This window comes from Populus euphratica, unplaced genomic scaffold (assembly GCF_000495115.2).
Source record: "Populus euphratica unplaced genomic scaffold, PopEup_1.0 scaffold53.1, whole genome shotgun sequence".
NCBI classification, from domain to species: domain Eukaryota; kingdom Viridiplantae; phylum Streptophyta; class Magnoliopsida; order Malpighiales; family Salicaceae; genus Populus; species Populus euphratica.
In genome coordinates this window covers 678403-703717 of record NW_011499934.1, presented here as the reverse complement: position 1 = coordinate 703717, position 25315 = coordinate 678403, and the positions used below count along the sequence as shown (strand labels likewise).

Here is a 25315-nt window from a genome sequence, read left to right as displayed (position 1 = left end):
TGATACTAATATTTATATATTATTAAAATTACTTATATAAATAGGGTGTATTATGTGTATTATAAATGATGGTGAGTCCCACATTTTTCTGGCAAATTTGTTTATCGTCTCTTTCCCCTGAAGGGTTTAATTGCTCTTTTTATTTATTTTATCTTTATTGCTTTCTTTACTTAAAAGTCTTTTTGCAAACTTATTCTTCCTTGAAAATTGCTTGACACGGTGGCTCTTGTATAATATTTTACTCTTATGATAACTCTCTCTCTACTCGCCGGTCTTTTTCAACAGGCGGCCTGTTAGGGACATGTGGCAAATGAAGAGAGGGGAAGTGTGTTTATCTGTTAGCTTTGAGAATGAGATTACAACCCTAGCATAAAAGGTCTTAAGGATGTTTTACGTGAAAGCGATATATTCTTTAGTGAAATAAGAATTTCTTCAGATAAAAATTGATTTTTATAGACTAAACAATGTTAAAAAAAATTTATTATATCCAATCCATCTTTATCTTTCTAAGCACTTCCTTAATGGACTGCTCCCTCTTTAGGAACCATGAAGATCAATTTTGGTGGCGCTTACTCCTCTTGCGAATCTGGTGCAGCCGGCATTGAGGCTAGAGATCATTACGGTGCTGTTTGTGTAGCTAAGAGCAGGTACTTCCCCTTCGCTTTAGATGCCCAAAATGTGGAAGCTTTTGCTTTAAAGGATGCTAGTTGTCACCTTGGCCAGTAAATTTCAACAGCCGGTTCTCATTGAAGGTGATGCTAAATTCCTCGTTGAAGCTGTGAGACTGGTTCAGAAACATTTCATGTGCACAATGGAAGATCCAGACTCCATATACTCCTCCTTGGATATCCACATCTGCAATGGAACCCACCATGAGAAGTTAAACATGAAATTACACCATGCATTTATAAGACCAATGAACTTCGCAGCAGAAGATTAACGCTACATCTCTGCTCTAATATGGAGATGAGGAGATTCATATGGACCTTAGTAATGGTGTCTAATAACTCAGATTGATTTGTCAGAAGGTACCTGCTGAAAGGTGCTTAAGGAACCCAAGATGGAGCCACCAATCCAAACACTGTACTTCCTTTCTGGTGGAGCAACCACTCGTACCCTCACACCAGGCGGCGCCAATGAGCTGACCTCTTTGGCCAACCTTTCAGCGAGGCCTGGTATCACAGTGGTACCCCCACTAAGCACCACATTCCCAAACATCTCTCTTCTGATGTCTACATCACACCTGCTGATTGACCTCACCACAATCTCATGCACACCACCTGAATCCATTCCTACTATACTCGGATCAAACAGAACTTCCGGGCACTTGAACTGCGCAGCTCCAATGGTTATGACTTGTCCATCCGGCAATTCATATTGTTTGTCTAGTGCTGCACTTTTCCTTGATGTTTTAAGCTCTCTTTCAAAATCCATTGCCACGTAGGAAATTCGCTCTTTGATGTCTCTAGCAATTTCTTTCTCAGCTGTAGAGGTGAAAATGTAGCCGTCTTCAGCTAGGATTTTGGTGAGGTAGTCCGTAATGTCCTTTCCTGCCAAGTCAAGTCTATGGATGGCGTGTGGCAGCGCATAGCCCTCGTATATCGGAACTACATGCGTCACACCTTCTCCAGAGTCCATAACAATACCTGAAACACATTTTGCAAGACAGCAATGAATCCCTCTCCACATGCATTTAAAATGTCATAGCATTTCATTGTATCTCTCTTGAGAGTTGAGAGCATTGCTTCCATCGTACCTGTAGTTCGGCCACTGGCATACAAGGATAAAACCGCCTGGATGGCTATATAGGTTGCAGGAATGTTAAAACCTTCAAACATGATCTCCACCATCTTTTCTCTGTTAATTTTGGGATTGAGTGGAGCCTCTGTTAAGAGAACAGGATGCTCCTCTATGGAGACTCGGAGCTCCTGAAAGGTATGCTCCCAAACGCTTTCAATTCCTTCCCAGCATCTCACAATTCCATGATGTATGGGGTAGCTTAAACTAAGAACTCCACGCCTTGCTTCTGCTTCGTCTCCAAAATACATATCCTTTTGTCCCATGCTGACCATTGCATGCTTGTTTCGTGGTCGGCCTATTAAATTGGGGAATACCACACATGGAACATCATCACCGGCAAAACCAGCCTGAAACGGAAAACTTTGATCAACAAACTTTATAATTTTGGAGGAAAAGAACACGGCATTTCTGATTCAATTACCTTCATTAAGCCTGATCCATTGTCGCAGACAATTGGCCTGCTTTCTAAGAAATCCATGCCTCTGCTATGAAAACTCGATCTAGATGATTGACAGAGAATATCTGTAGAAGGTAGAGAGTACACGGACATGAGTGATATTTAAGAAGAGGAAGCGGTGGAAGAGAACGGCGGTAAACTCTTTAACTTCAGGATGAATCTTAGAATCACCCACTTCCGGTTGCTTCCAGTGAATGTCAGCATATTTACAAGACGAGGTTGAAAGGCACCTTTTACGTACCCTTCGTCTCACATCGGAGGTGATTTTGCTTGATTTATGCTCACATCATCTTATTTTTTGGGCCATGGATAGATTGTGGACACGGTACAGAATATGTCAGGAAAGGGCGCTCCAAGAGTTAACTTGCTAAAATGTTTAATATTCAGTTGTAAGTATTAAGCCTTGACCGTATCATTCACCTCCTCGCCACATGCATGACCAAACCCAAAATAAAATAAACAAGAACTCTCGATCTCCTGAAAAGTAAGAGAAATCGAAGTCTGAACTGCGTTTTATTTCTGATTGATTTACTAATAATAGTTGCTTGAACAGCGAGCTTATAGTTTACTACCGTGTCTGTTGACTTCTTGGTTTCTCCAGCGGAGTTTCGTTAAATGCTGAGAGTACTGGAGATTTTGAGAGACTTCGCATTCCCAGGATAGTAAAGGGTTCTATGAACAGAGGTTCCAACATGATGAAGGGCCGAAACTTGTGAATAATGTGAGCTGATTTCTAATTTGTTGCTAAATTGTTCTGGCTCGAGGTTGGCTTAGATCTTCAAGAACATACGGTGTTCAAGTGCTAAATGCGGCAAGGATAGTGTGAGAAATTGGATCCGTAGACTACTGAGACCAAATGTTGAGGAGAAGACAGGTTTGACTTTGGGAAAAAGCAGAAAGCAGAAGGGAGCTTCTTCTTCTTCTTTTCCTTTTCCCCCCAAATCCATAATAGCCCATTCTTATATAACTGCAATGCCAATGTCAGAAGACTCAGAACCCTTCAGGAAGCGGTACACATACCGTAACTGTCTGACCTCAATCACATTCCAAACAGTCAGCTAATCAGATTGAACAAACTATCATCAGGATAAGTAAATTTCCAAGGTGCAATGTAAATATAAACGCGTGTCATTATCAATGAACAAAAATCATTGCTGCGAGGTAGTTGCTTATGAAGATGGAGAGAATTTATTTTCTGTAAGATCATTTTGATCTTTAACTTCTTATTGTTGAAAGGATAAATAATCAAATTCCTACAGGGCTGGAAATTCGCTACATGGTTGAGCTCGGACAGCAACCTCAGATATTAAGAGTAAAAATTGCAAAACCACTAAAGGTACTTCAACATCAAGACATCTTCTCCTAGTTTGAATCTCTCATCATAGGCGATAACATTACAAAGGGTAAGAAAGTGAAAAGGTGTGACATTGATACATTGTTCACCTCTGAAAAACTCTCCTCACAAATCCTTGGAAAGAATTCCCCATTCCAGCACCAACAGCTTCTGCCATATACATTGCCTGCAGTAAAGCAACCACATTACCTTACCCTCCCAAGAAAGGCCAAAATTCCCAAAATAACTTGATATAGAACACCATAGAAAACTAAAAGAGACTACCTCCTGAATGGTTTTCTTGAGATCAAAAGCATCTTTCACTCGATCATCTAGGAATGCCCATGTATCGCGAAAATCTGTCAGAAAAATTAAGGAAACCAAATAAACTATTATATATAAATCCATTTTGATATAAATAGCTGGAGTATCTTCCTCGATCAAAAACTCTTCTGATGGAAGGTAGATGAAGTGAGGGCTTCTAAAATGGAAAAGAAATGAAAGAGAGCAGTGCTATTTCTTCTACCTTCGGGCCAGGATTCTCACTAGCTTATTCTTAATTTGATCCGGGAAGAAAATTTCATCTCATATGAAGAAATATTACAGGACTCAACTAAAAAGCTATACCACTGCTCGTCACAGTTCTTTTGCAGAAAACATTCATAATGATCACAGTAGAATATACTTTACAAGCCCACTGGAAGAAGAAAGTCATTTTTATTTCAATTAATGCTAACAAAACAGGAAGAGGTGCACCCAAAGAACAAAACAAAAATGAAAATCTATTTCACAACGACATGTTAAGTGAGAGAAGTAAACCTGGTGAGCTATCAGTCAGCATGTAGATCTCTGTTGTTGAGTATATTCCTCCAAGGACAGTGCGCTTCACATACCAATCTATATCAGAGCCCTCATCACCAACAGCATGCCAGATCTCATCAACCAGCATTGCACGCTGCTTAAAACTTGTCGGAGCATTTGATGGGTATGCCTGCAAGCCATAAAATAGAGGTATTTCTGAATTAAGCTCCAACAAGTCATCTTAGCAGTACAGCAAGAAAGGGAAATTTTTTCATACTTGGATGCTAAGGACTTGGGGCCATTTCGATATATACGGAGATTGCATTTCAAGACGAATCTTGAGGAGCTTAGAGATGCGCTCACTAGGTACCAAGTTTTGTAACTCCTCTCCAGAGTCGATTCTATCAATAAGCTTTTGTAAGCACTCATCCATGAAAAACTGAACAGGGAAAAGTAAATACAAGTCAGCATCCCAATCTAATGCCTACAGTTGAGGAGTGACCATTAATTTAATTTCGAAACATAAATGCTATGCAACATATACCTAAAATTGAATAGGAAAAGAAGAAAAAAAATTACTAATCATCAAGTATAAGAAAAGGACCTCAACTAGAGCAGCCTCTTTTCTAGGAAATGATCCAACAATTGAAGGAGAAACGCCCACATCTCTTGCTCCAGCAATCATAGCTTCTTCACTCCATCCCAACCTTAACTGCATTGCCCATTTTTAAAAAAATTTGTTATACCAAAAAAAAATAAGTCACATTAATTAATTTTAAGGATCCGTACCACGTGGTGAAGGGAGGCTTCAAGAACTCGAGCTTGCTGTTCTTGGTACTCAATCCTCGGTCTCTGTCTCTCCTGCCGTTGTCGACCATCCTCAGCCGTTGATGATGTTGACCAGTTGGATGACGACGTTGATTCTGATTGATTAGGGAATTCTAGATTAGCACGTGGGGTTTGGTTTTGGTTGAAGATTGATTGAGGAAAACTATGATTGTTATTGACCGCTGTGCAATAGCGAGAGCCGATAACTGTAGTTCGGTGATTAAGATATCTGATACGGCTGTTGCTATTGTTACCAGCAGTGGCACCAGAAAGCAGGCGCCTTGCCAACGCCGCCGTCCTATACATTTTTGGTATGTGATCTGACTCAGATGGGGAGCGACTGGTGGTTTTGAAGAAGAGGAAGGGAACAAAAAACATATTTTTTTCTCCATTCCACGTAGCTGCTTAATGTGATTCCACGTGTTAACTTAGATGCCACTAAGAGAGTAATGATAGTTGTTTTGCCACCTGCCTAAGTTAAGCATTTGATTCGTTGCGAGCGCTCCGCGGGAATTAGACGTGAGAAAAAAAACTGAAAAATCAATTAAATGGAGAAAAGTATATGTATATAAAAAAAAACTATAGAAAATCAAAAAATAAAATAAATAATTAGAGAAAAAAATTAGGTCCTGCTTGGTTTTTATTTAAAATTTTTGAAATCAATTATATAAAGTCAAATCAGACTGGTTCAATTAAAACATTAAAAATTATGTTAACTTAAGAGAAGGGTATAAATAAATAAATAAAAATTGTTGAAATTCCAATGCAAACATAGCCTAAGTCCTAACTCTCTAATTTTAAAAGTTCTAGTTAATGACTTGATACCTGAAAAAATTTTAACAATTAAATACCCCATTTCCATTTAGTTATTATACTAAATTCAGGTTAAATTATTTTTTTATGTAAAAATAATATTTATATACAAAAAATATATTTTTTATATATATAAATGTGTGACTTAAGTCATAAATCTAACTAACTTGAATAATTTAGTTTTATTTTAATTAAACAAAAAAAATAGAAAATAATAGTAAGTTGATCAAATTTTTAAAGAAAAGTGATTAGGATAACCTGAGGAAAACAATTCTAAAAAAAACAAATATATGTCTCAATTCATAACCCATTAAATATGGAAGAATAAAATTGGATAAAAAAACATAAAAACCTAGATTTGATTAATTTGAGTTAGCATGACTAAACCTATAACTCTAATAATTAAAGTTAAGTCAATTTGGGATATCCTGTCAAAACCGCAACCTACATTATGGGATTGAAATAGCTCAACAAAAAATAAAAAAGAATTTTAAAGTCCTTTTAAAAAAATATGTGAACTTTTCAAATCAGTGATTTGGATAATTAGACTTGAAGCATTCTATTTTAAAAAAATCAGGAAATTCAATTCTCAATCAATCAAATATTAAAAGATAAAATTAATATATATATATATATATCAATTATACAAAAGGATTAGAAAAAATAGCAATTAAAATAATAAAGATCAAAATTAAATTAAAATAAAGCTTATATTTGATTGAAGAGTGAGATTGAAAAGAATAAGGATAAAAAATGATGTAAAAATAAAAATAATTTTTTTATTAAAAGGTAATATTGAAAATAAAAATAAATTTTACAAAAGGACCAAGAAAACAAATAAAAATAAAAACAATAAGGATCAAATTGAAAAACATAATACCATCAATTTGGATTAAATGATGAAATTAAAAACCATTAAAACTTTTACGAAAGGGCCAAAGAAAAAAATAAAAAGAATAAGGACCAAATTAAAAAATATAATATTTAGTAAATTAGGATTAAATGATTAAATTAAAAACAAATAAAACTTCTATAAAAGGACCAGAAACAAAAATTAAAAATTAAATAAATAAAGTTTTAAGTTGAAATATCAACAAGAAAAAAGTCAAAACTATAATTTTCAAGAATTGAGAAAGAAAAAAAAAAAGATCCGCCAATGAAACACTAGACCTCTAAAACTTACATGCATCACTTTATATGAAAGAAGATATAGCAACGCTTTTAACACCATGGTAAAAAAATATTTTTAGATGCTAGGAGTAATAATATGTGTCCATCCTCTTTATATATATATAGTTAAATATCAAATTACTCATGTAATAACAAAAAAAAAATATTGTGAAAAAACAAAAAAGTCTCTTAACTTCAATTTTTATTTTTTTGCTTTTAAAGTCATTTTGATCATTACATTGTAATTTTTAATTATTTATTATTTTTTATATTTGGTTAAATAACAAATTATTACTTAGTTAACATTATAATAATGAAAAACTATTGTAAAAATATAAAAATATCCCTTCATGCTAGTTTTAAGTTTTTTTGTTGTCAAAAATATTTTATTTGTTTCATTGTGCAATTAGAATGAGAAAAAACTTATTTAATCCCAGTTAATTTAGTAATGATTAATGAGTCTTGTGAATATTTTTTAATATATTTGATTATAAGTGTTAAGTTTATAAGATGAAAAGGTGAAACTATTATTACACTATTCAATAACCAGTATAAATAAGTCTACAGTTGGATTGTTTTTCAAAAGCAAATTAGTTGTTTTTAATAAATAAAAATGTGTATAAATACTATAATTTAAAAAAAAATTATGAAGAAGAGGTTTGAACTTGTAAGTAATTGGCATTGCATTTTCTTTTATTGAAAGGGTATCAAGAATTTCTTTTTTTAATTAAAAAAAACTATGAGTTTAGGCTGAACCCAAAAAACATTATAGGATAGAATTAATTTCTAAAACTATAGTGAGATTTTTAAAATCGTGGGTAATGCACGTTCGGGGTGATGCCTAGTATGTTCTAAAACCAAACTCGCAACTTAAAACTTTATCAACTCGAGGAAAAGAAATTACAAAATTGAACCATGTTGGTGAACAGAAAGGAATTCTTGCAGATATTGCCGTGCATTGTCAAATCCTACACGAGACATGAGATTAAGAAGAAAAAACATGATATTAACATCGCAGGAAAACTGCCTAAAAAACCAACAGAAATGTACATCATAGAGAACACAATTTTTACTGCAAATTTCGACCTCCTAGAAAGTCTCCCACCCGTCCTTGTGAAGAAGGAACTCGGTATACCTTTCTGAGATGGTGGCTGCCATGCCACAAGGCTTTGCCCAAGTATGAGGTGTTCTCCGCAAGAGCTTTCATTTGGTGGAATGGCTAGCAAAGGTATATCATATCCCCTTTTAAGAGAATCCGAGCACTAGTGATAAGAGCGAAGGCTATTACCATTTTCATTACGATCATGACTTTTAAAGCGTGCATAGTTGCAGTGTTCGACCATAAAACGGAGCATGGACTCGGACGCCGGCAACCTCTCCTAGGACTTCTTCTTTGGCCTAAAGCAATGTCTCAGACTAGTATTTGTTCTATTCTCCTAATCGCTTCCCTCGTGTCTAACCGCTGCACTGGACTACTTTCGATGCAAGTTGCCCCAATTCGAAGTAACTGCACCATTTGGTCAATTGAACTAGTGCTGTTCGCAATCTCAGGATCGATCAAGTCTTGCTCTCTCTGTTCAGAACTTGCTTGTAAGACCCACTGGACCACATCAGTCCCTCCCTTGCCATTGGCAAGATACTGAGAAGGGAACTTCCCTGTAATGATTTCAAGAATTATGATACCTAGACAATAGACATCAGACTTCGGAGAAATTTGCTGGTGTTGGATATATTCCGGGGACTTGTAAGCAAACATCGCTTGTGCAGCATGGTTGGGATTGGTTAGTGGGTCCAGGGCATAGTCAATGATTAGCGGCTCGTAGTTTTCACTTAGAAGAACATTGCTGGACTTGAGATTTCCATGTGGAAGGTCATAAGTTGCGTACTCTGAATGGAGAAAACCTAATGCACTTGAGATTCCCTTGATTATCTTCAGACGTGTGGCCCAATTGAGGTCGGCATGACATGTTCCACGGTCACCTGAAGAACAATGAACTTCAGATCAGACATCGATTGGGGGGGGGGGGGAGCAGGGAAAATATTAAGAATGCTGGTTTTGCTGATCCAATAAAAAGAAAGCGTTGTTCTACTCCACAAAATTTAGAACAGAGGCCACTTGACAAGATTGAAGGAATAAATTTGAAAGCATTCAAAACTATCAGCAACACAATCCTAGTAATTTGGAATTGAAGCTGGAGCATATTTTCCATTATCACGCACAAATCACTGTCAGCCTATTGGATGGCATGCTTTATTCAGCAAGATTTTGATGAACGGCATGAGATTGTTAGGGAGGGCGGTTCAAGCAATGCCTCCTCATATCTTCCAATTCCCTCCAAAACAATCCGTATTCTTGCTTTTGTTGATAAGCATGTGATCATAATCAGTCGAGTTAATGATTATCACAGGTTTTCAATTACACAGTGTTTAGCATGGCAAGAGTGACAATCACATAGACAGATGAAAAAAGTAGGTAAAAATATAATGGAAAAAACTTCCTGAGGATCTCATACCATGCAAGACATACAACAAGCTGCCTTTGGGCACATACTCTGATACCAACAGCTTCTCCTCTTTCCTGTAATGGTATGCCAATGGTGCCAAAATATTTTTGTGCTTTATCCTTCCAAACCGTCTCATCTCAGCATCAAACCCATCTCTCCCTAACTTATTCATCTCCCTCATCCTCTTCACCACCACTGACAATCCATTTGTCATCACAGCCTTGTATGCAGACCCCAACCCTCCATTTCCCAACACTTCTGCTGCTGCCTTCATCAAATCAGGCAATCCAAAGGCACCCTTTTCATCGTTAATCATGATCAGATCACCCATACCATTCTTGCTTCCGTGAGAGGAACCCTTCCGTGAAGAGTCAAGGCCTCTCCGAGTACTCCCTTCAGCTGGCTTCTTAATAGAGCGTACGCGCACAGGAATCATCTCATTGGGTGTTTCTTTCTCCAAAATACTGAAATCATCGTCCTTATCCTTCTTCCTCCCAGTAAAGGCAGCGATAATTAAAATACCCATTACTACTAGAATTCCGATTCCAATTGCCAATTTGGTATGACCGTCTGAATTAGCGCTTTCTTTTTTTTCTTCAATGACAGGTTGAGGCAAAGATTCTGCAACCACTGAGGAGCAGTCCCTGTCAAGTTGTTTCCCACAGAGTCTGTCATTTCCTAGAAATGATTCGTTACTGAATTTGGAAAAGCTGTCGGGGATCTCTCCTTCAAGTTTGTTGTGTGAAAGGTCCAGGGAAGTTACCGTCGTGGGTTTTTTCAACGGAGGGATATGTCCAGAGAATTGGTTGCCTTCGAGATGCAGTTCCAATAGATGCGGTAAACTCATTAATGAAACAGGTATATTCCCTGTGAAATCATTATTAGACAGCCAAACTTTCTTTAAAGATGCCATGGAGGAAAAGAAATCATTTGGTATTTGGCCTGAAAACTTGTTGTGAGACAACAAGAGTAATTTCAGTGCACCCAATTTATTGAACTCTGGGATTTGACCGGAGAAAGAGTTGTTCTTTAAACTGAGGGTTCGAAGAGCACGGAGTTGTTGCAATGCCTCAATATCAATCGTTCCTGACAGACCAAAGTCTGAGAGATGGAGACCTGTGATGAGACCACCAAAACAAATGATACCAGCCCATCTCTTAACACAAGGAGAGGAGCGTGAATCCCAATCATCCAATGCCTCAGAGTTGGTGAAAGAGCTCTTGACCTTGAGGAGAGCCTCGTTTTCTGTCAAGGAAAATGCAAATTTGGAGAGGGAGAAGGAGAAGGTGAGAAGGGAAAGCACGAAGACGGTACGAATACGAACAGCAGCCATTGCCAAGCCGGAAATGTCAGAAAATCCCGGATAGAAACCTGCCACTGTTCGGAAGGATTTCGTGGGTCTCTAGATCTCTTTGGTCGCTTATTGTTTTCCTTTTGTTTAGCTTGGGTTTGAGAGGGTGTGTCATGTTGACTTTTCTGTGTGGCTTTGAGGGAATTGTTGATTAGGCTAGCAAGTATTGTTATTTAGATTCTAAGAATAGAATTCCAAATTAAAGAGGGACAGCCGTCTTATAGAGGAGAAATGATTCATGGTATCGAGAGAGATCTGCAACAATCGTTGACCCTGTCAATTACTTGATGAGCTGCCAAATTTATCAAGACCTTGTGCCGTTGATTTAGCATCACTGGTTTTGTATCTGCGCTCATTTTATGGTTGTCAAGAGCAGATTGTCGAACCAGTAATCGTGCTTAAAGTTTTCTGTTTAGATCCTTTTTTTAGTGGAACTATCTGCTTTCCATCAATGCAATCATACGAGTGCAGGGATTGCCCAAGCACATTACTTGTCATGTCATTAAATCAGCTTGAATACTTGCAAAATGAAAGATCGAAACACGATACAAGCTCAAGAAATAACTAACTCTTTGCATTCACAACTCTCATTACCAATCCTGGCTTTCTGTTCAACTGCATCAGAAAGTTTCTTTGCTTAACTAGCCCTTCCAAGCCCTTGCATTTAGTGAGATGTGAAAGCCTGCAGCCATGAATAATAATTAAATCATCTTCTTCAATGATGATAACCAATGGTTAATGAATATGAACAGGTATAGAGTATTACAGAAAATATGTTGCAGTGACCAGGATCTGCAATGTGAGCCATCAAATTATCAATAGGGCCTTCTCCAGTGTAAATGGCCTGGAACCAAAAGCCAACAAATGCTAGCATAGCAAGACGCCCGTTCTTTATCTCTTTAGTCCTTATTGCCATTACAGGTTCCGGCGACCCTCTACCCCAATTCCAGGGATCAAACCATAAGCCACCGGGGTAGCCAATATCTGGCTTCGGTTTAGTTTTGTGTGGTAATTTAGGATCTATATCAACACACCCTGGCTTAATCATGTCAGCCCATCTTCTCCCCTCAACCCAACCCATCAGGATTAACTGCACTACAAACAAGGTTGTAGGATCTGCAAAGTATTCTCGAGTGCCAGCATCAAACCAATTGAAATTATCAATAAAGCCTAGTCTTTCTAGCCATTCTGGAATGAGAATTCCGGCTGCGGCTAGCATTGCCCACCTGCCATGTATTAGCTCAGCTTGTGCGAACCATTTAAGCAACTCTGGATCAGACCCTGAAATACATGATGCATGATGATGGCTATCAACAACTAATATAACTACTTCATGGAGTGTGGAACAAGATCAAAAAGCCTTGTAAAACTTTGGAAAAAAACAACTTGAACTTTCAGTCAACAGTTCTGGAAGATGCTTCAGTGAAATGTTCGGTTCCGCTTACCTAATCCAAGCGGGTCGAAGCCAAAATCTCCAGGAAGGCTTCATTTAACCCAAAGAAAGAGTTAATGTTTCAAAAATCACATTTCACTAATTATGAATACAGTTATCCAACACAAAAGAAAAGAAAGGAAAAAAGTCATCAACCGAACCGATATTTAGCAAACTGGTTTTGAAGACAGAGAAGTGCAGCGAGAAATGTGGCCGTACAAGATAGCATAAAATAAAGTAACGTTACCTTCCGTCTAGCCATTCAGGTGGTGAGCTACCAGGGAACCACAATGGCCTATCCGGAGGGAGCGGATCACATACACTTGAAACCCCTTTTGTTGCATTTACTCTAATTTTCACTGCCTGGCATTTTTCAATTTTCCCCAGCAAGGATTTTTGAGGTTTATCCCTGTTTACTCAAACAGAAAGCGCTGTAAATCAGTAAGCACTTTGAATCAAGTTTAGATATAAATTGATTAATGTCAGATATAATTAAGCATCCAATATTAAACAGCATGAAAGAAAATGGAGAAGAAATGATCGGTGATCACCTTGTCCTGGCTGGAAGGCTTGACAATGAAGAAGAGGCAAAGTTCAGAGCCATGGATGACCGACCAGACCAATCCAGAGCTGTGGTGCAGCTGGGAGCTGACTGTCTCTTGATTTAAGCAGGCTACCTCAGCTTATCCATCCTGTAAAAGATACATGGATGAGTCCGCTCCTTTGCATGCAAGTAAAGAACCAACTGTAACTTGACACGTGTGCAGGATAAATGACTCAAACGCTGCTCTTTCTAGGCCCTTTAGCCTGTCCTACAGTCCAAGACTTTTGTGTACTGACGCCTGACCCCGTTATTTTGGGCTTGGGCCCGTATGAGACTGAATGTAAATTATTATTATTATTATTATTATTATTATTATGTACTAAATAAAGATGTAGGCTTTTCACTCTGCATTCATAGTTCACCCACGCACATTTCTTGTTCGCTCCACTATTTAGGATATTTTTCTATTATAAGTCCCTAAAATTCTTATAGTTGTCCACTTCGGTCACTAAAACTTTTATCCTTTTAATTATGTTTTTTTCAGTTCTGTTTTATATATTTTTATGCACTTAGATCCTTTTCAATTTCTTTTACACCGCTTACCTTTGATATCTTAAAATATTAAAATATTATGCTATTAAATTAACAATCAATTCTATAAATTTGAATTTGATATTGTTTAAAAAAAATAGAAAGATGAAGGACAAGAATTAACATACAAAGCCCTTTGGCTTAGCGGGGCCAAAATTATATATAATCTTTAAAAATTTAAGTCTTTTTATGATCAGTTTTTGTCCTTAGTTTAGTGTGTTTAGATCCTCATCTTTATTTTTCGTGTTCATCCCTAAGTATTAAGAAATGAGAAAGAAAATAGTTTGTTAGCCACAATCGAACAATAAAAAAATTGATCCTAGTATTATTGAACTCCTCTTAGCAAGAAAGGTTTTATTAGGGGTTTTTTTTTCTTTACTTTTATTTTTATAAAAACAGTAGACTAAATCTCAAAAACAAAATTCATTCAATTAAATTTTTAGTTTTTTTGATTGATAGAAAAGTTATTTAATATTATAAATTAGTTCATTTAGATGTTTATGGTGTTTATCATATATATTTTTTTGAAAAAAAATATTTAAAATTAGATTTTTAATATTCTAAAACCTAGATATTAATTTTCTAGACACTCTATTAATAAGAATCTTTACCAACAACTGATATATCATTTTTTAGAAAAAAAAAAAAAAGTTATGTCATTTTTCTTTTCAAATAAAAAATAAATAAAAAAACTAATTACATGGGCTTAATCATGCAAGCCCACACACAACTAGGTTTTTTTTTATCTTGGGCTAATTGTGAGGGCTCAATTTTCAAGTATAACACATTTTACTTCTTTTTATCTTGCTTTTTAGGTTTTAATTTTTAAATATTTATTATAAAAAATAATTAGAATTATGTTTAAAATATTATTCCATTAACTAATATTCAATTTTTCATGTGTTTTCAAATAAAATTATAACATTTTTATGATATTAGTAATTATTATTTTTATTATTATATATGAATCTAATATGAAATTATTTTTAAATTTTTTATCAAAAATATTCAATAAAAATAAAATTTGTGATGGTGGTAATATTTATTATTCTTATTATAATTTTCTTATAAAAAATTTCAAAATTAATTATTTTTTCTTTTAATTGCATATAAAATATTGAGATAAACTTTAAGTATTTTCTAATTAGAATTTTCTTTTCGATCATGATAGATTTTTATTTTATTTAAAAAAAATACTTATAATGAAAAAAAAAATTGTTAAAAAAATGCATCAACAAGAAAATGTTGTTTAGGTTGATGAGATAGATTTTTTCCTATTTGTTTTATATTATTGAAATAAAAAAAGGAATAATTTTAATTGCATTTACTCTTGTTTAAAAAACTCGCTATTGATAACAAAAATGTTGCCATAGAGAAGGGATGAATAAGAGAAAAAATAACTTGTTTAGTTAAATATTTTTCTTTTTATAATTGTAAAAGACATAAATACAAATAGATTTCAAAAACTACCTTATGGATAAAATAAAAGAAATAAACGAGATACAATATTTACATGCACATTTATATTTTATTTTCTAGAAGGAAGATAAACTTACCGTTTTAGTCTTAAATTAGCATTTTCAGTTGGTTTTATTAAGAGCCATTGCACTCATTGTTCCCTTTACTCAAAACACTATGAATTACACTATTCATTTTATAATACATTGTTTTTCGGTCATGGAACTTTATTTTTGTGCAATCTCATCCTCCCAAGTTATATGAGATGGTTTTATATGTTGAGATTTTTTTCACCTCTCTCGTAAGCAAAATGTGGAGGAATTCCCAATGTCAAATTAAAGGTAAATTTCAAGCTACATTTCAAAAAATTAAATGAACAAGGACAATAATATAGATAGAGCCCAATGCTCAAAAGGCATGAAAAACTTAAGGCGAGATCTTGAAGTTCCAAACTATACATTATTTAATCCTTGATAATTTAGAATTACATGTTCAATTCTAAACTTTATTTATTTATTTATTTTATATTTCAGATCTTGAGTGTTGAGAGAATAGAGGAAAAAATAAATAAAAGAGAACCTTAATTATTTACAAAGCTATCTTAAACAAATTAAGTGTATACCAGCATTAGGTGTATACCAGCAGTTTGCTTGTCCATTAAAGGTACAACTATTTCCTTCTTTAATATATATATATATATATATATATATATATTAAGTAGTTGCAGTTATCTCACTATCTATTGATTATTCAGTATTTAGATATAGTGTAGTTATAATTATTTTTTAAAATTGTTTTATTTAAAAAAATATATATAATTTTTTATTGTTAAAATATTATTTTTAAAATCAACAAATCAAAATGATTTAAAAATATAAAAAAATATTAATTTAAAGTAAAAAAATTTAATTTCTTTTAAAATATTTTTGAAATACAATGTTAAACAGATACTAAATTATTTAATATTCATTTAAATCTAAAAAAAATATATTTATTATAAAAAAATCAATTTTCAATTACATCATTAGATAAATCTAAATTTATTTAGGATTTATATAAAAATTATTTAAAAATCACATATTTTTTTATAATTTTAAATAATTATTTAAAAATTAGATTATTACAAACTATAAAATATCAATTTATTTAGAATCCACGTGTAATACCTAACTTCATCTGATTGCAACTCTCCACCAGTAATACCTACCTAGCTGCACCTTGTACATGTCTCCTTGATGGTGATGCCTTTTTTCTGGGAAAAACAAAAGAAAAAAGAAAAGAAAAGAAAAGGGAATAAGAAAACAGCCATTGCATAAATCTTGAACCTTTCCCGGACAAAACGTGCAAATTAGCAAGGCATTAGGTGGTTAGATTCTCCAAAACACGTATATATTCAAGTGGAAATAATAAACTCAATATTTGGTAGGAATTTTAATTATCTCATAAATTTAAAATCATTTAGAATTTTTATATATATTATCTAAAAATCAAATATCTTTTATTATTTAAATAATTATTTAAAAACTGAGTTATCAAAAACCATAAAACATCCGGTAACCAATAATAATCCACGAAATTATCAATAAAAAATATTCAAAATATTTTTTAAAATTCCTGTAAGTATTGTTTCTGGTTCCAGCAATGATACCATGGACCATAGCAAAAGTGGAGTTTTGGTGTTCATAAATAAAAGTACAGAAATCGAACTTGTAACAAACACACTCCATAATTTATCACTCAACAAATCCACACCTGTCTCCGATATTAACATCTCACCCAATCCAATCTCTCCACTCTACAGCGCTCTCCCTCCCGCTCCCAAAGAACTCACACCAAAACCTCAAAAGAATTTAGATCCGTCCATGTACTACAAAAATCTCAGATTTCCAATTCCACACCTATAATTTCTCATTGATAATGGTAGAGACTATAGCGCCACCACCGAGCAGTCGTTTCAATTACAAAAGGCTTGAACTAAAACGCTGCGTTCCTGCTTTTTTGTCTTCTCACAAAACTCTCTTTGCTGTCCTCTGGATCGCCGCCTTCGCCTCCGTCTTTCTATGGAAACGCAATCCCGTTGGTGCTGGGGTAGCCGTTTTCTGGCGAGGACCCCTCCGCCCCATGCCTCAACTGCGTCCCGTGGCTTTCAATTTGACGGATTTTGGTGCCGTCGGTGATGGTTTTACTGTAAATACAGAGGCTTTTGAGAGGGCAGTTTCGGCAATCTCGAAATTGACGAAGAGGGGTGGTGGCCAACTTAATGTGCCTCCAGGGAGATGGTTAACGGCACCGTTTAATTTGACTAGTCATATGACTCTCTTTCTTGCCGAGGGTGCTGTTATACTTGGAATCCAGGTTTATTCACTAACTCTTTAATTGGTATAAATCACAGCCTTGATTTTTATCTTACATTAGTCGTAATTTTTTTCTTTTTCAAATGTGGAAAGTTATGTTGTTGTTGTTGGTGGTGGTTGGGCCGTCGGTCGGGGGGCTTCTTCTTCCTCTTGTTGTTAATAAAAAAAAGCTTTGGGATTCTAGCTAGCTAATTAGGCCTGTAAGTAAGGGATGATTATTTTTTTAATTTCAATAATTATCTAATGATTTAGATTCAAGAAAAAAAATATAAGGGAGTGTTAGGTGGCTGGGGTGGCCGAGTTTATTTAATGAACATATTTTCTAGTAGAATGTGCGTTACGTGTGATTTAATATATAATCCGTGATTATCGGCCTTTGGAGGGAGTATTTCAATATCTAGTTTAAATGGAATCTTATGGAGGACTGTGGATTAGTTTGACATGCTTCAGTTGAATACTTGGACTCTTGGAGGGGATTTTTTTTAAAAAAAATTTATTTATGGTCGTGTGTACAAAGAAATAATGGTTATATGCAGAATCTACTTGCTTATGGAATCTGCATAAGTGGAAAGATCCATGATGCACTTGAACTTGCAATAGGGTCACACAAACAATTACCAAGTTACCTACTTACTGTGTTTGAGGGAGGGCTTGTTATGCCTTGTTGTCTAAAGTAACTGTTTAGCTAGGGACAGGGAGAGTGAGTGAGAGTAGATTTAACAAGTTTTATAATTATTATCATGACAATGCAAAGACATGTCCCTAATTTAACTATTGAAGCTTATTGTCCTCGGGAACATGATATGTTGCAAGTATGGATATCAAGTTTATTTTTTTCAAAATTCAATTTCAACTGTGAACAAGTACTATGAAGTGATCGACCATATAAGCTTCTACTATATGGTCTGCGCTATTAATAAGACAGCTTAATAATTTTTGGTCTCCCAAATAGCTGGAAACTTTGGCAACCCTTCATAGTTTTTAACAGAAGTTGCTTATTCAACTAGGTTTCAATGATTCAATTTTTGAACTTTCAATCATTTTATTTTATTTGAAGTTATTGCTCATTTAAGACATGTCCCCTTGCCTGATATTCGTAGGATGAGAAGTATTGGCCTTTAATGCCTGCGTTGCCTTCATATGGGTATGGGAGAGAGCATCCTGGACCTCGATATGGAAGTTTAATCCATGGTCAAAACCTCAGAGATGTTGTTATAACTGGTTAGTCTATTCAACTTCCATCAAAAGTATGCTCAAACCTCAATTCTAGCTTTTAACTTTGTAAGTGTTTAACAAGTTGTAGACCCATCTTGAAGATCACTCGTGCAGTGAAGATCTATATGCAAATAGAAAGAGTGATCCTCAAGATGGGTTATAGAAAAAAACACAAGGAAGCAGTTTGAATAAAAAATGAAAAGTACAAAAATATATGATCAACCTGCCAGGTAAATCATTAACTGTTGTGGAGCTGACTATTGATCAATGGTAGTGTATTATTAATCATGAAGACTGCACATATGGAATCAAAGTGAAATTTTCTTTGCCATTTTGGGTCACATATTTAAGAGAAGATGATGTGTGGTATGACCATTTTTCTGCAACTTCAGGCTTCATCATGCAATATCATTGATTATGCTAAATTTGCATAGGTCTTCCATCCAGAAGTGTATTGTACAGAATAATAGTTGAGTTGTTCATTTCCTTACTGAAGCATTCACTGTAAGCTACAAGATTACTTGGAAAGGACAATTCCTTGAATGTTAGATATGTTTGTTTCCATTTATTCAATGCCTATGCTAGGTGCCTTAACAATCCCTCCGCAAAATAAAGTGCAGCAAATAAGGACCTTAACTTGCTTCCTTTGTAACTCTGCTTAATCACAATGGGCAATCAATGAAATTAATTAATTCTTACAATTCAAGCATTTTCGTCATATATTTTAATGAGATGTATATACGAAGCCCCGAATCAAACTGATGGCACCACTGTACAAACAGTTGATATGGTTGTTTGGTAGCCACCAGCTATATATGCATATCATTATTTCTAGTTTGAACTCTGTATAAGTTGATCCAGAAGTTAGTGGAATCTAGCTTTGGTTGTTTTTATGTTGAACATTGAGTTCATCAACATTCTGTATTTGCAAATGTTTATTCCTCGACTGGGAATGATCCTCGTTTAACATTTCTGTTGATCAACAGGACACAATGGTACCATAGATGGACAGGGTCAAACATGGTGGAAGAAGTATCGCCAAAAGCTACTCAACCACACTAGGGGCCCCCTTGTGCAGATAATGTGGTCTCGTGACATTGTGTTTACAAACATAACTCTGCGAGATTCCCCATTTTGGACACTTCATCCATATGACTGCAAGAATGTAACAATCAGGAATGTTACAATTCTGGCACCCATATTTGAAGCCCCAAATACTGATGGAATTGATCCTGGTAAATATTTCTGACAATTGAGTTTTCTGCTGATGAATTTATCTTGCAGAAACTGACTCTCTACCTTTGATGTTAACTTAACCTATAGAGTTGATCAGCCTACATATTGATCTGCCTGTAATTTTGCACCTTGGATGAGATGCACTGCTGAGTTTTAATTGGTCTTTGATTCTATGTCAATGAAAAGAAAAGGGCTAAACTTAACTTGAAAAAAGGGTTAGCAAACAATTTTAGGGCTAAGGTCGGATGTTGGGAAAATGGTTCATTGAAGAGGGTTTTTTTTCTTGTGTGTTTTAGTGTTTTTCAGCTCACTGATGAGCTGGTCTGGGATGATAATCAATAATGCATTCCAGATATCAAAGTAATGGTGAGATTGATTATGAGGAGAAAAATTTATTCAACTTTGATACTAAACTTTGGATCTTGTATCATTCTACATTTTCCTTTGAATTCTCTCAAACTGACTTCATTCTTGTATAATACCCTATTTACCATTGTACTAGTTAATTTTGTTTTTTCACTATCCTTCTATTTTAATGTAGGACCATGATATAATCCTGCATGTTAGTAACTAGTAATACTTTATCATATATTGGTTGGTTAAACTCCAAAGCCCTTGGCATCACATAGGATGTACCATCATAGCATTTTCAGCAATTTATTTATTTTGTTACTCTGAAATGCATTTTTGAAGTTTGTAAGCAATTTGTTCTTGCCATACTGAATAAGCTGAACTTTAATTTTTGGCATAAATAGATTCGTGTGAGGATATGGTAATCGAAGACTGTTACATAAGTGTGGGTGATGATGCAATTGCAATAAAGAGTGGCTGGGATCAGTATGGAATTGCATATGGACGACCTTCAACAAATATTCTCATCCGTAATCTTGTAGTTCGCTCTATGGTCAGGTAAAATATCTGATGTAATTTGCTTCCAATTTGGTGTATATTTTTTGCATTATTGTTCTGGTAATTTTGCTGGAGCTAGTTTTTTTTTTATTGTATCCTTTTGTGCCTTCTACATATCTTCATACCCAAGCATTATTGAATATTTCTTGTCTTTCTATAGGCATCTCCCCTTGCATGAATAAATTAAGCATTATTGCACATGGCCAATTTTATAGATGATATTTATTTATTTTTGATAATTTCAACCATTAGATTAGAAGTTTTTAGAGGAAATGTGCTCAAGTGGAAGCTCATGATTTATGCTAAACTGCACTTAATTTATTTACATGTACTATATGTATATCAGAAAATCTGCTTTTCTTCAGAACTTTACCACATAGGTACTTCAGTTTCTATCACAATTTTTTTTTTTCCTGCAAAGTCTGTTGGAAGGGAACCAAGAATTTTTTTTTTTGTTTCCAAGTAAAGATGGCAACAATGGTTATTCCTCAAAGTAAATTGCCTGCCTGGTAATCTTGATGAACTGTTGTGTGGCTTTCAGCCATGTTAGAACTTAACATAAGAAATTGTTTTAGCTGAAGCAGGGTAGCAAATCTCAATCGTTGTTGCTTGGCAATGTGCAGTGTGATCGGTTTTGGACTCTCAACTGATTTTTGCATTTAGGCTTTTATCAAACAATTACTTCTATTAGATTCACATTTTAGCTGTCTTGCCTTGTCATATATGCATTTATTTTTTTAGATGGCATCTAAGATCCACCCTGACTGAAATTCCCTGACTGGATTTTGTAACAGTGCCGGTATATCAATTGGCAGTGAGATGTCAGGTGGGGTATCAAATGTCACCGTGGAGAACCTCCTTGTGTGGAGCTCAAGGCGTGCGGTTCGGATCAAGACTGCTCCTGGAAGAGGGGGGTATGTTCGACATATAGCATACAGGAATCTGACATTTGACAACGTAAGAGTTGGAATTGTTATCAAGACGGATTACAATGAACACCCTGATGAAGGTTATGATCCAAAAGCTGTTCCAATACTTGGGGACATAAGCTTCACTGGAATCCATGGTCAAGGAGTTCGGGTGCCTGTTCGCATACATGGGAGCCAAGAAATTCCAGTTAGGAATGTGACTTTTTGGGATATGTCAGTGGGTTTAACTTACAAGAAGAAGCACATATTCCAGTGTGCCTATGTTCAAGGTCGTGTAATAGGGACTGTCTTCCCTGCCCCATGTGAAAACCTTGATCGGTATGACGAACAAGGAAAGCTAGTTAAGCGATCTGTCTCCCAAAACTTGACAGATATAGATTATGATTTTTGATGGGTCAACTCATCTTTCTGAAGGTCAATGACAATGTAGACAAGCCAGACAGACCACGTTGGAGCAGTTCAACTTGTTCTCATTCTCATGGTCTTCAAACGCCACCAATTTTATATCTTTCTCCACTTGTATATACCAGAAATTTTCAGCGGTTTATACTTTTGTGAGGTTCTTCGAATGCATGTCATTCCTTTTCCTTTTTACACACTGCAAATCCTCGTCTTGTATGAATGTGCCAAGAGCTAGCAAGCAGTTAAATTACTCTTGTAATTACTGTGAAATAATAACATCATAGTTCTGTCGGCATTCCCTTTATAGCGGTGCATTGAGTTGGGAAGTAAAGGCGGCCATCTTTTGCCAGTTAAAGATTCGCAGCTTTTCACCTGTTCTGATAACGCTACACCAATTAGATGCATGGCTTCTGCTGTCTGATTTCTGCCTTGGTGATCAGGGAACTCCTAATTCCCAAGTGAACAAAACATAATTCAAAAAAATTAAAATTTTTGAGGCTGTGTCAATGATATTTTTGTAATTTCTGTGGGAAAGTAATTTAAGCTTTTTTGGGGATATTTTTGTAATTTCAAGTGAGTTTTTTTTTCATAATAAGGTTAATAAAGGAGTAAATTAGTCTTTTATGATAATTAAAAAATATTTTAAAAAAACTTTCAAGCATATAAGAGGGTGTCACAACGCTTTAGCGTGCGTGCATAGTTATTTGCAATTATAAATTTTCTTTTATCATGTTATTGGATTTCTTATGGCATCTTTTTCATCTATAAGTGATTTGTGTTGAGTTTTACTGGATAAATTGTCACAAAAATCTTTTTTTTTTCTTTGTTTCTTGTCAAAATTCACACCTGATATTTAAAAGTTCATGACGATTCTCTTAGTTGGATATATTTGAGTTTGAGTAGTCCTCATTCTTTTGTCCTAATCTTTTTTGTAAGTTTTTTTTCCTTTTTATCAATAGCATCTTTTAATATAAATTTTTTATTTTTTAAATTTGATTATTATTCTTTTTTTTTTCTTTCCATAAACTTAATTATTTTCAATTTCATCCTTTAATCGCAATATTTAATTTGTTGGTTATATAAAATTTGATCCTCGTTTTCTTAGTGATTTTTTTAATTCATTTGTGAAATCGATTTTTCTTTTTAAATTTAGCCCTTCAATAAAAAATTATCCATCCTCTATTTTTTTCCAAATAATCCTTATTATTTTAATTATTATTTTCTTTTTTGAATTCTTTTTTGTGATTTTTTTTATTTCAACATTTCACATTTGATTGATTGAAATTTGAATTTCGTGTTTTATCTAGGTTTTGTGTTTCCAATCAAATGGCTCGGGTCATGGTTTCATATCATTTTTTTACTTATTTTTTTTTATCTCATTACTCAATGTTTTTTTTTTTAAATAGGCATGATGGTTTTCTTTGTTTTTATTTTTATAAAGTTATTCTAATATCATAACTTGACTTACGGGTTTGAAAAGTTAGCTCGAGTAAGCTTATAAATTTTGTTTTTAGCTTTTAATTATTGTTCTTTCTTTTGGTTGTTTTTGTTTGATTGATTTTTTTTCTTCCTTCAATATTTGATTTGTTAAGAATTGGCTTTCGTAGTTTTTTCATATTTGATTTTTTCAATCAAATGGCTTGACACATGGGTTTTTTAAGGCTAACAAGGGTTGACATTAATTTTTTTTATTTGTGTTTTTTCATCTCATAATTTGACATTGATCTTTTTAAAAATCAGGTTTCGTGTTTGTCTTTGTTTTCTTTTATGTCGGCTTATCTCTATCTCATAATTTGACCCGTGGATATGGCGCGTTAACCCAGGTAGGCTTAAGCCTTTTCTTTCCCCTATAATTGCTATTTTTTTAATCTTTTTGTATGTTTATTTTTTTTAATTTTATTCTTCAATATTTAATTAGTTAAAAACTAACGTCCAAGGTTTTTCTAAATTTGTTGTTTCTAGTAAAATGAATCAGGTTATAGACTTAAATAGGTTAAGACGGGTTGATATCATTTTTTTTGTTCTTATTTTATTTTTGGTTTTCAACATTCTTTTTTTTTTTTTGAAAACACACTTATGATGATTGAACATCATTTTTCTCTCAATTTTTTTTATACGAGTTGTGGCAGAGCATGGGTCATATAGTTAGTTATTATATATTATATGTTTTCTTTCACAAGTCCTCTTAAGAAATTCTTACTTTCATATATTTTTTTATATCCTATCTCATATGTCTTTTTTTGTCATTTTTAAACAAAAATATCCTACAACCCTAAAAGTAAAATTAATTTTGAAAATCCTTAAAAAATAAAAATTTTAATTTAAAAATATGAAAAATCCTATAAAAATAAAAAATTTAAAAATGGAAATTTAAAAAAAAAACCTAAAAAATGAGAATAACTTGTAAAATCCACAAAATAAAAAAAATTATATCATGAAACCTCGTTGTATTGAATTGTGAACAAGTTACCGAATTTGATATTTTATTTAAATTATTTTAATTTTCTATGAATGTGGGTTTGATTTAATGCAATTAAGGATTGCATACCAAATAGATTTGTATGAGTTTTGCTAATTAGGTTTTGGGTAATGCAATTGAGTTAAAATTACATTCAATTAACTAGAATTTGATTTTTTTTTAATTTTATCTTTACATAATATCTTATAACATATTTATATTATATCATTATGGTGGCATTATTGTTCTTGATATGAACAATAATATCACATATAATGGTAGGAGCAATTTGTTGTTAAATTATAATTTAGGCATGTCATATGCGAAAATGAAAGAAATTATTTGTCATGGACTTGGATGGAATTATAATGATATTGATGTTGAAATAACTTGGAGATGTCAAATTGATAAACATCAGTATTATCCTGTATTAATAATACTATGTTTGATAATTCATTTGTTGATCAATATAGATTTGGCTATTCTATACCTAGTAACAATAAATATGGTGAGATATATGACCCGAATGTGATTGTAAATTTCATAATGAGGTTGATGATGAAATAACCCTCATATTCTTGAATTTAGAGATATTTCTGAGTCTACTTTTGTTGTTTCTCCTTATTGGGAACTTAGTTATAAATATTTATCAAGAGGCTCTGATTTAGAGGTTGAACGAACATTCACCAATAAGAATGAATTGGTTAATGCAATTAAATGATGGCATATT

General features: G+C 34.0%; 5 protein-coding genes across 6 annotated transcripts; 1 reads left to right on the top strand and 4 right to left on the bottom strand.

The window, feature by feature from the left end:
• Nucleotides 1-317: 317 nt before the first annotated feature.
• Nucleotides 318-3191, bottom strand: LOC105136354 (actin-like). 2 transcript variants are annotated; one of them, XM_011041660.1, is made up of 5 exons: nucleotides 2499-3191; nucleotides 2222-2322; nucleotides 1757-2147; nucleotides 1033-1646; nucleotides 318-855 (listed from the first exon to the last, which is right to left on the bottom strand). In XM_011041660.1, exons 2-5 carry the CDS (start codon nucleotides 2276-2278, stop codon nucleotides 790-792), a joined length of 1128 nt encoding a protein of 375 aa, XP_011039962.1. In that variant the 5' UTR covers nucleotides 2279-2322; nucleotides 2499-3191; the 3' UTR covers nucleotides 318-789. The 2 variants fall into 2 exon arrangements, with proteins under 2 accessions (XP_011039962.1, XP_011039960.1); XM_011041658.1 differs by having other exon boundaries at nucleotides 2222-3191.
• Nucleotides 3192-3422: 231 nt separating this feature from the next.
• LOC105136353 (ubiquinone biosynthesis COQ9-like protein) lies at nucleotides 3423-5588 on the bottom strand. The gene is made up of 6 exons (XM_011041657.1): nucleotides 5181-5588; nucleotides 4996-5103; nucleotides 4669-4830; nucleotides 4410-4581; nucleotides 3876-3949; nucleotides 3423-3777 (listed from the first exon to the last, which is right to left on the bottom strand). The coding sequence occupies exons 1-6, from the start codon at nucleotides 5523-5525 to the stop codon at nucleotides 3697-3699; spliced, it is 942 nt and encodes a 313-aa protein (XP_011039959.1). The 5' UTR covers nucleotides 5526-5588; the 3' UTR covers nucleotides 3423-3696.
• A 2483-nt stretch (nucleotides 5589-8071) lies between these two features.
• Nucleotides 8072-11399, bottom strand: LOC105136352 (probable inactive leucine-rich repeat receptor-like protein kinase At5g20690). The gene is made up of 2 exons (XM_011041656.1): nucleotides 9716-11399; nucleotides 8072-9182 (listed from the first exon to the last, which is right to left on the bottom strand). The coding sequence occupies exons 1-2, from the start codon at nucleotides 11037-11039 to the stop codon at nucleotides 8614-8616; spliced, it is 1893 nt and encodes a 630-aa protein (XP_011039958.1). The 5' UTR covers nucleotides 11040-11399; the 3' UTR covers nucleotides 8072-8613.
• Nucleotides 11400-11499: 100 nt separating this feature from the next.
• On the bottom strand, nucleotides 11500-13191 carry LHCA6 (PSI type II chlorophyll a/b-binding protein (Lhca2*1)). Its single transcript, XM_011041655.1, has 5 exons — nucleotides 13041-13191; nucleotides 12737-12898; nucleotides 12503-12540; nucleotides 11824-12338; nucleotides 11500-11739 (listed from the first exon to the last, which is right to left on the bottom strand). The coding sequence occupies exons 1-5, from the start codon at nucleotides 13091-13093 to the stop codon at nucleotides 11722-11724; spliced, it is 786 nt and encodes a 261-aa protein (XP_011039957.1). The 5' UTR covers nucleotides 13094-13191; the 3' UTR covers nucleotides 11500-11721.
• Nucleotides 13192-16732: 3541 nt separating this feature from the next.
• On the top strand, nucleotides 16733-22431 carry LOC105136350 (Pectin lyase-like superfamily protein). The gene is made up of 5 exons (XM_011041654.1): nucleotides 16733-17437; nucleotides 18537-18657; nucleotides 19638-19886; nucleotides 20643-20796; nucleotides 21591-22431. The coding sequence occupies exons 1-5, from the start codon at nucleotides 17000-17002 to the stop codon at nucleotides 22114-22116; spliced, it is 1488 nt and encodes a 495-aa protein (XP_011039956.1). The 5' UTR covers nucleotides 16733-16999; the 3' UTR covers nucleotides 22117-22431.
• Nucleotides 22432-25315: the final 2884 nt, after the last annotated feature.

Coding starts and splice junctions, on each gene's coding strand:
- LOC105136354 (XM_011041658.1), bottom strand. CDS start 2,350: ATGTCCGTGTACTCTCTACCTTCTACAGATATTCTCTGTCAATCATCT. Junction 1,647..1,756: donor TGCCAGTGGCCGAACTACAG/GTACGATGGAAG, acceptor AATGTGTTTCAG/GTATTGTTATGGACTCTGGA. Junction 856..1,032: donor CCTTAAGCACCTTTCAGCAG/GTACCTTCTGAC, acceptor GTTCCATTGCAG/ATGTGGATATCCAAGGAGGA.
- LOC105136353 (XM_011041657.1), bottom strand. CDS start 5,525: ATGTATAGGACGGCGGCGTTGGCAAGGCGCCTGCTTTCTGGTGCCACT. Junction 5,104..5,180: donor AAGCCTCCCTTCACCACGTG/GTACGGATCCTT, acceptor TGGGCAATGCAG/TTAAGGTTGGGATGGAGTGA. Junction 3,950..4,409: donor GCTGACTGATAGCTCACCAG/GTTTACTTCTCT, acceptor TTTTTCTGACAG/ATTTTCGCGATACATGGGCA.
- LOC105136352 (XM_011041656.1), bottom strand. CDS start 11,039: ATGGCTGCTGTTCGTATTCGTACCGTCTTCGTGCTTTCCCTTCTCACC. Junction 9,183..9,715: donor CTTGTTGTATGTCTTGCATG/GTATGAGATCCT, acceptor ATTGTTCTTCAG/GTGACCGTGGAACATGTCAT.
- LHCA6 (XM_011041655.1), bottom strand. CDS start 13,093: ATGGCTCTGAACTTTGCCTCTTCTTCATTGTCAAGCCTTCCAGCCAGG. Junction 12,899..13,040: donor AGCCTTCCAGCCAGGACAAG/GTGATCACCGAT, acceptor TTGAGTAAACAG/GGATAAACCTCAAAAATCCT. Junction 12,541..12,736: donor CCTGAATGGCTAGACGGAAG/GTAACGTTACTT, acceptor GGTTAAATGAAG/CCTTCCTGGAGATTTTGGCT.
- LOC105136350 (XM_011041654.1), top strand. CDS start 17,000: ATGGTAGAGACTATAGCGCCACCACCGAGCAGTCGTTTCAATTACAAA. Junction 17,438..18,536: donor CTGTTATACTTGGAATCCAG/GTTTATTCACTA, acceptor TGATATTCGTAG/GATGAGAAGTATTGGCCTTT. Junction 19,887..20,642: donor TACTGATGGAATTGATCCTG/GTAAATATTTCT, acceptor TGGCATAAATAG/ATTCGTGTGAGGATATGGTA.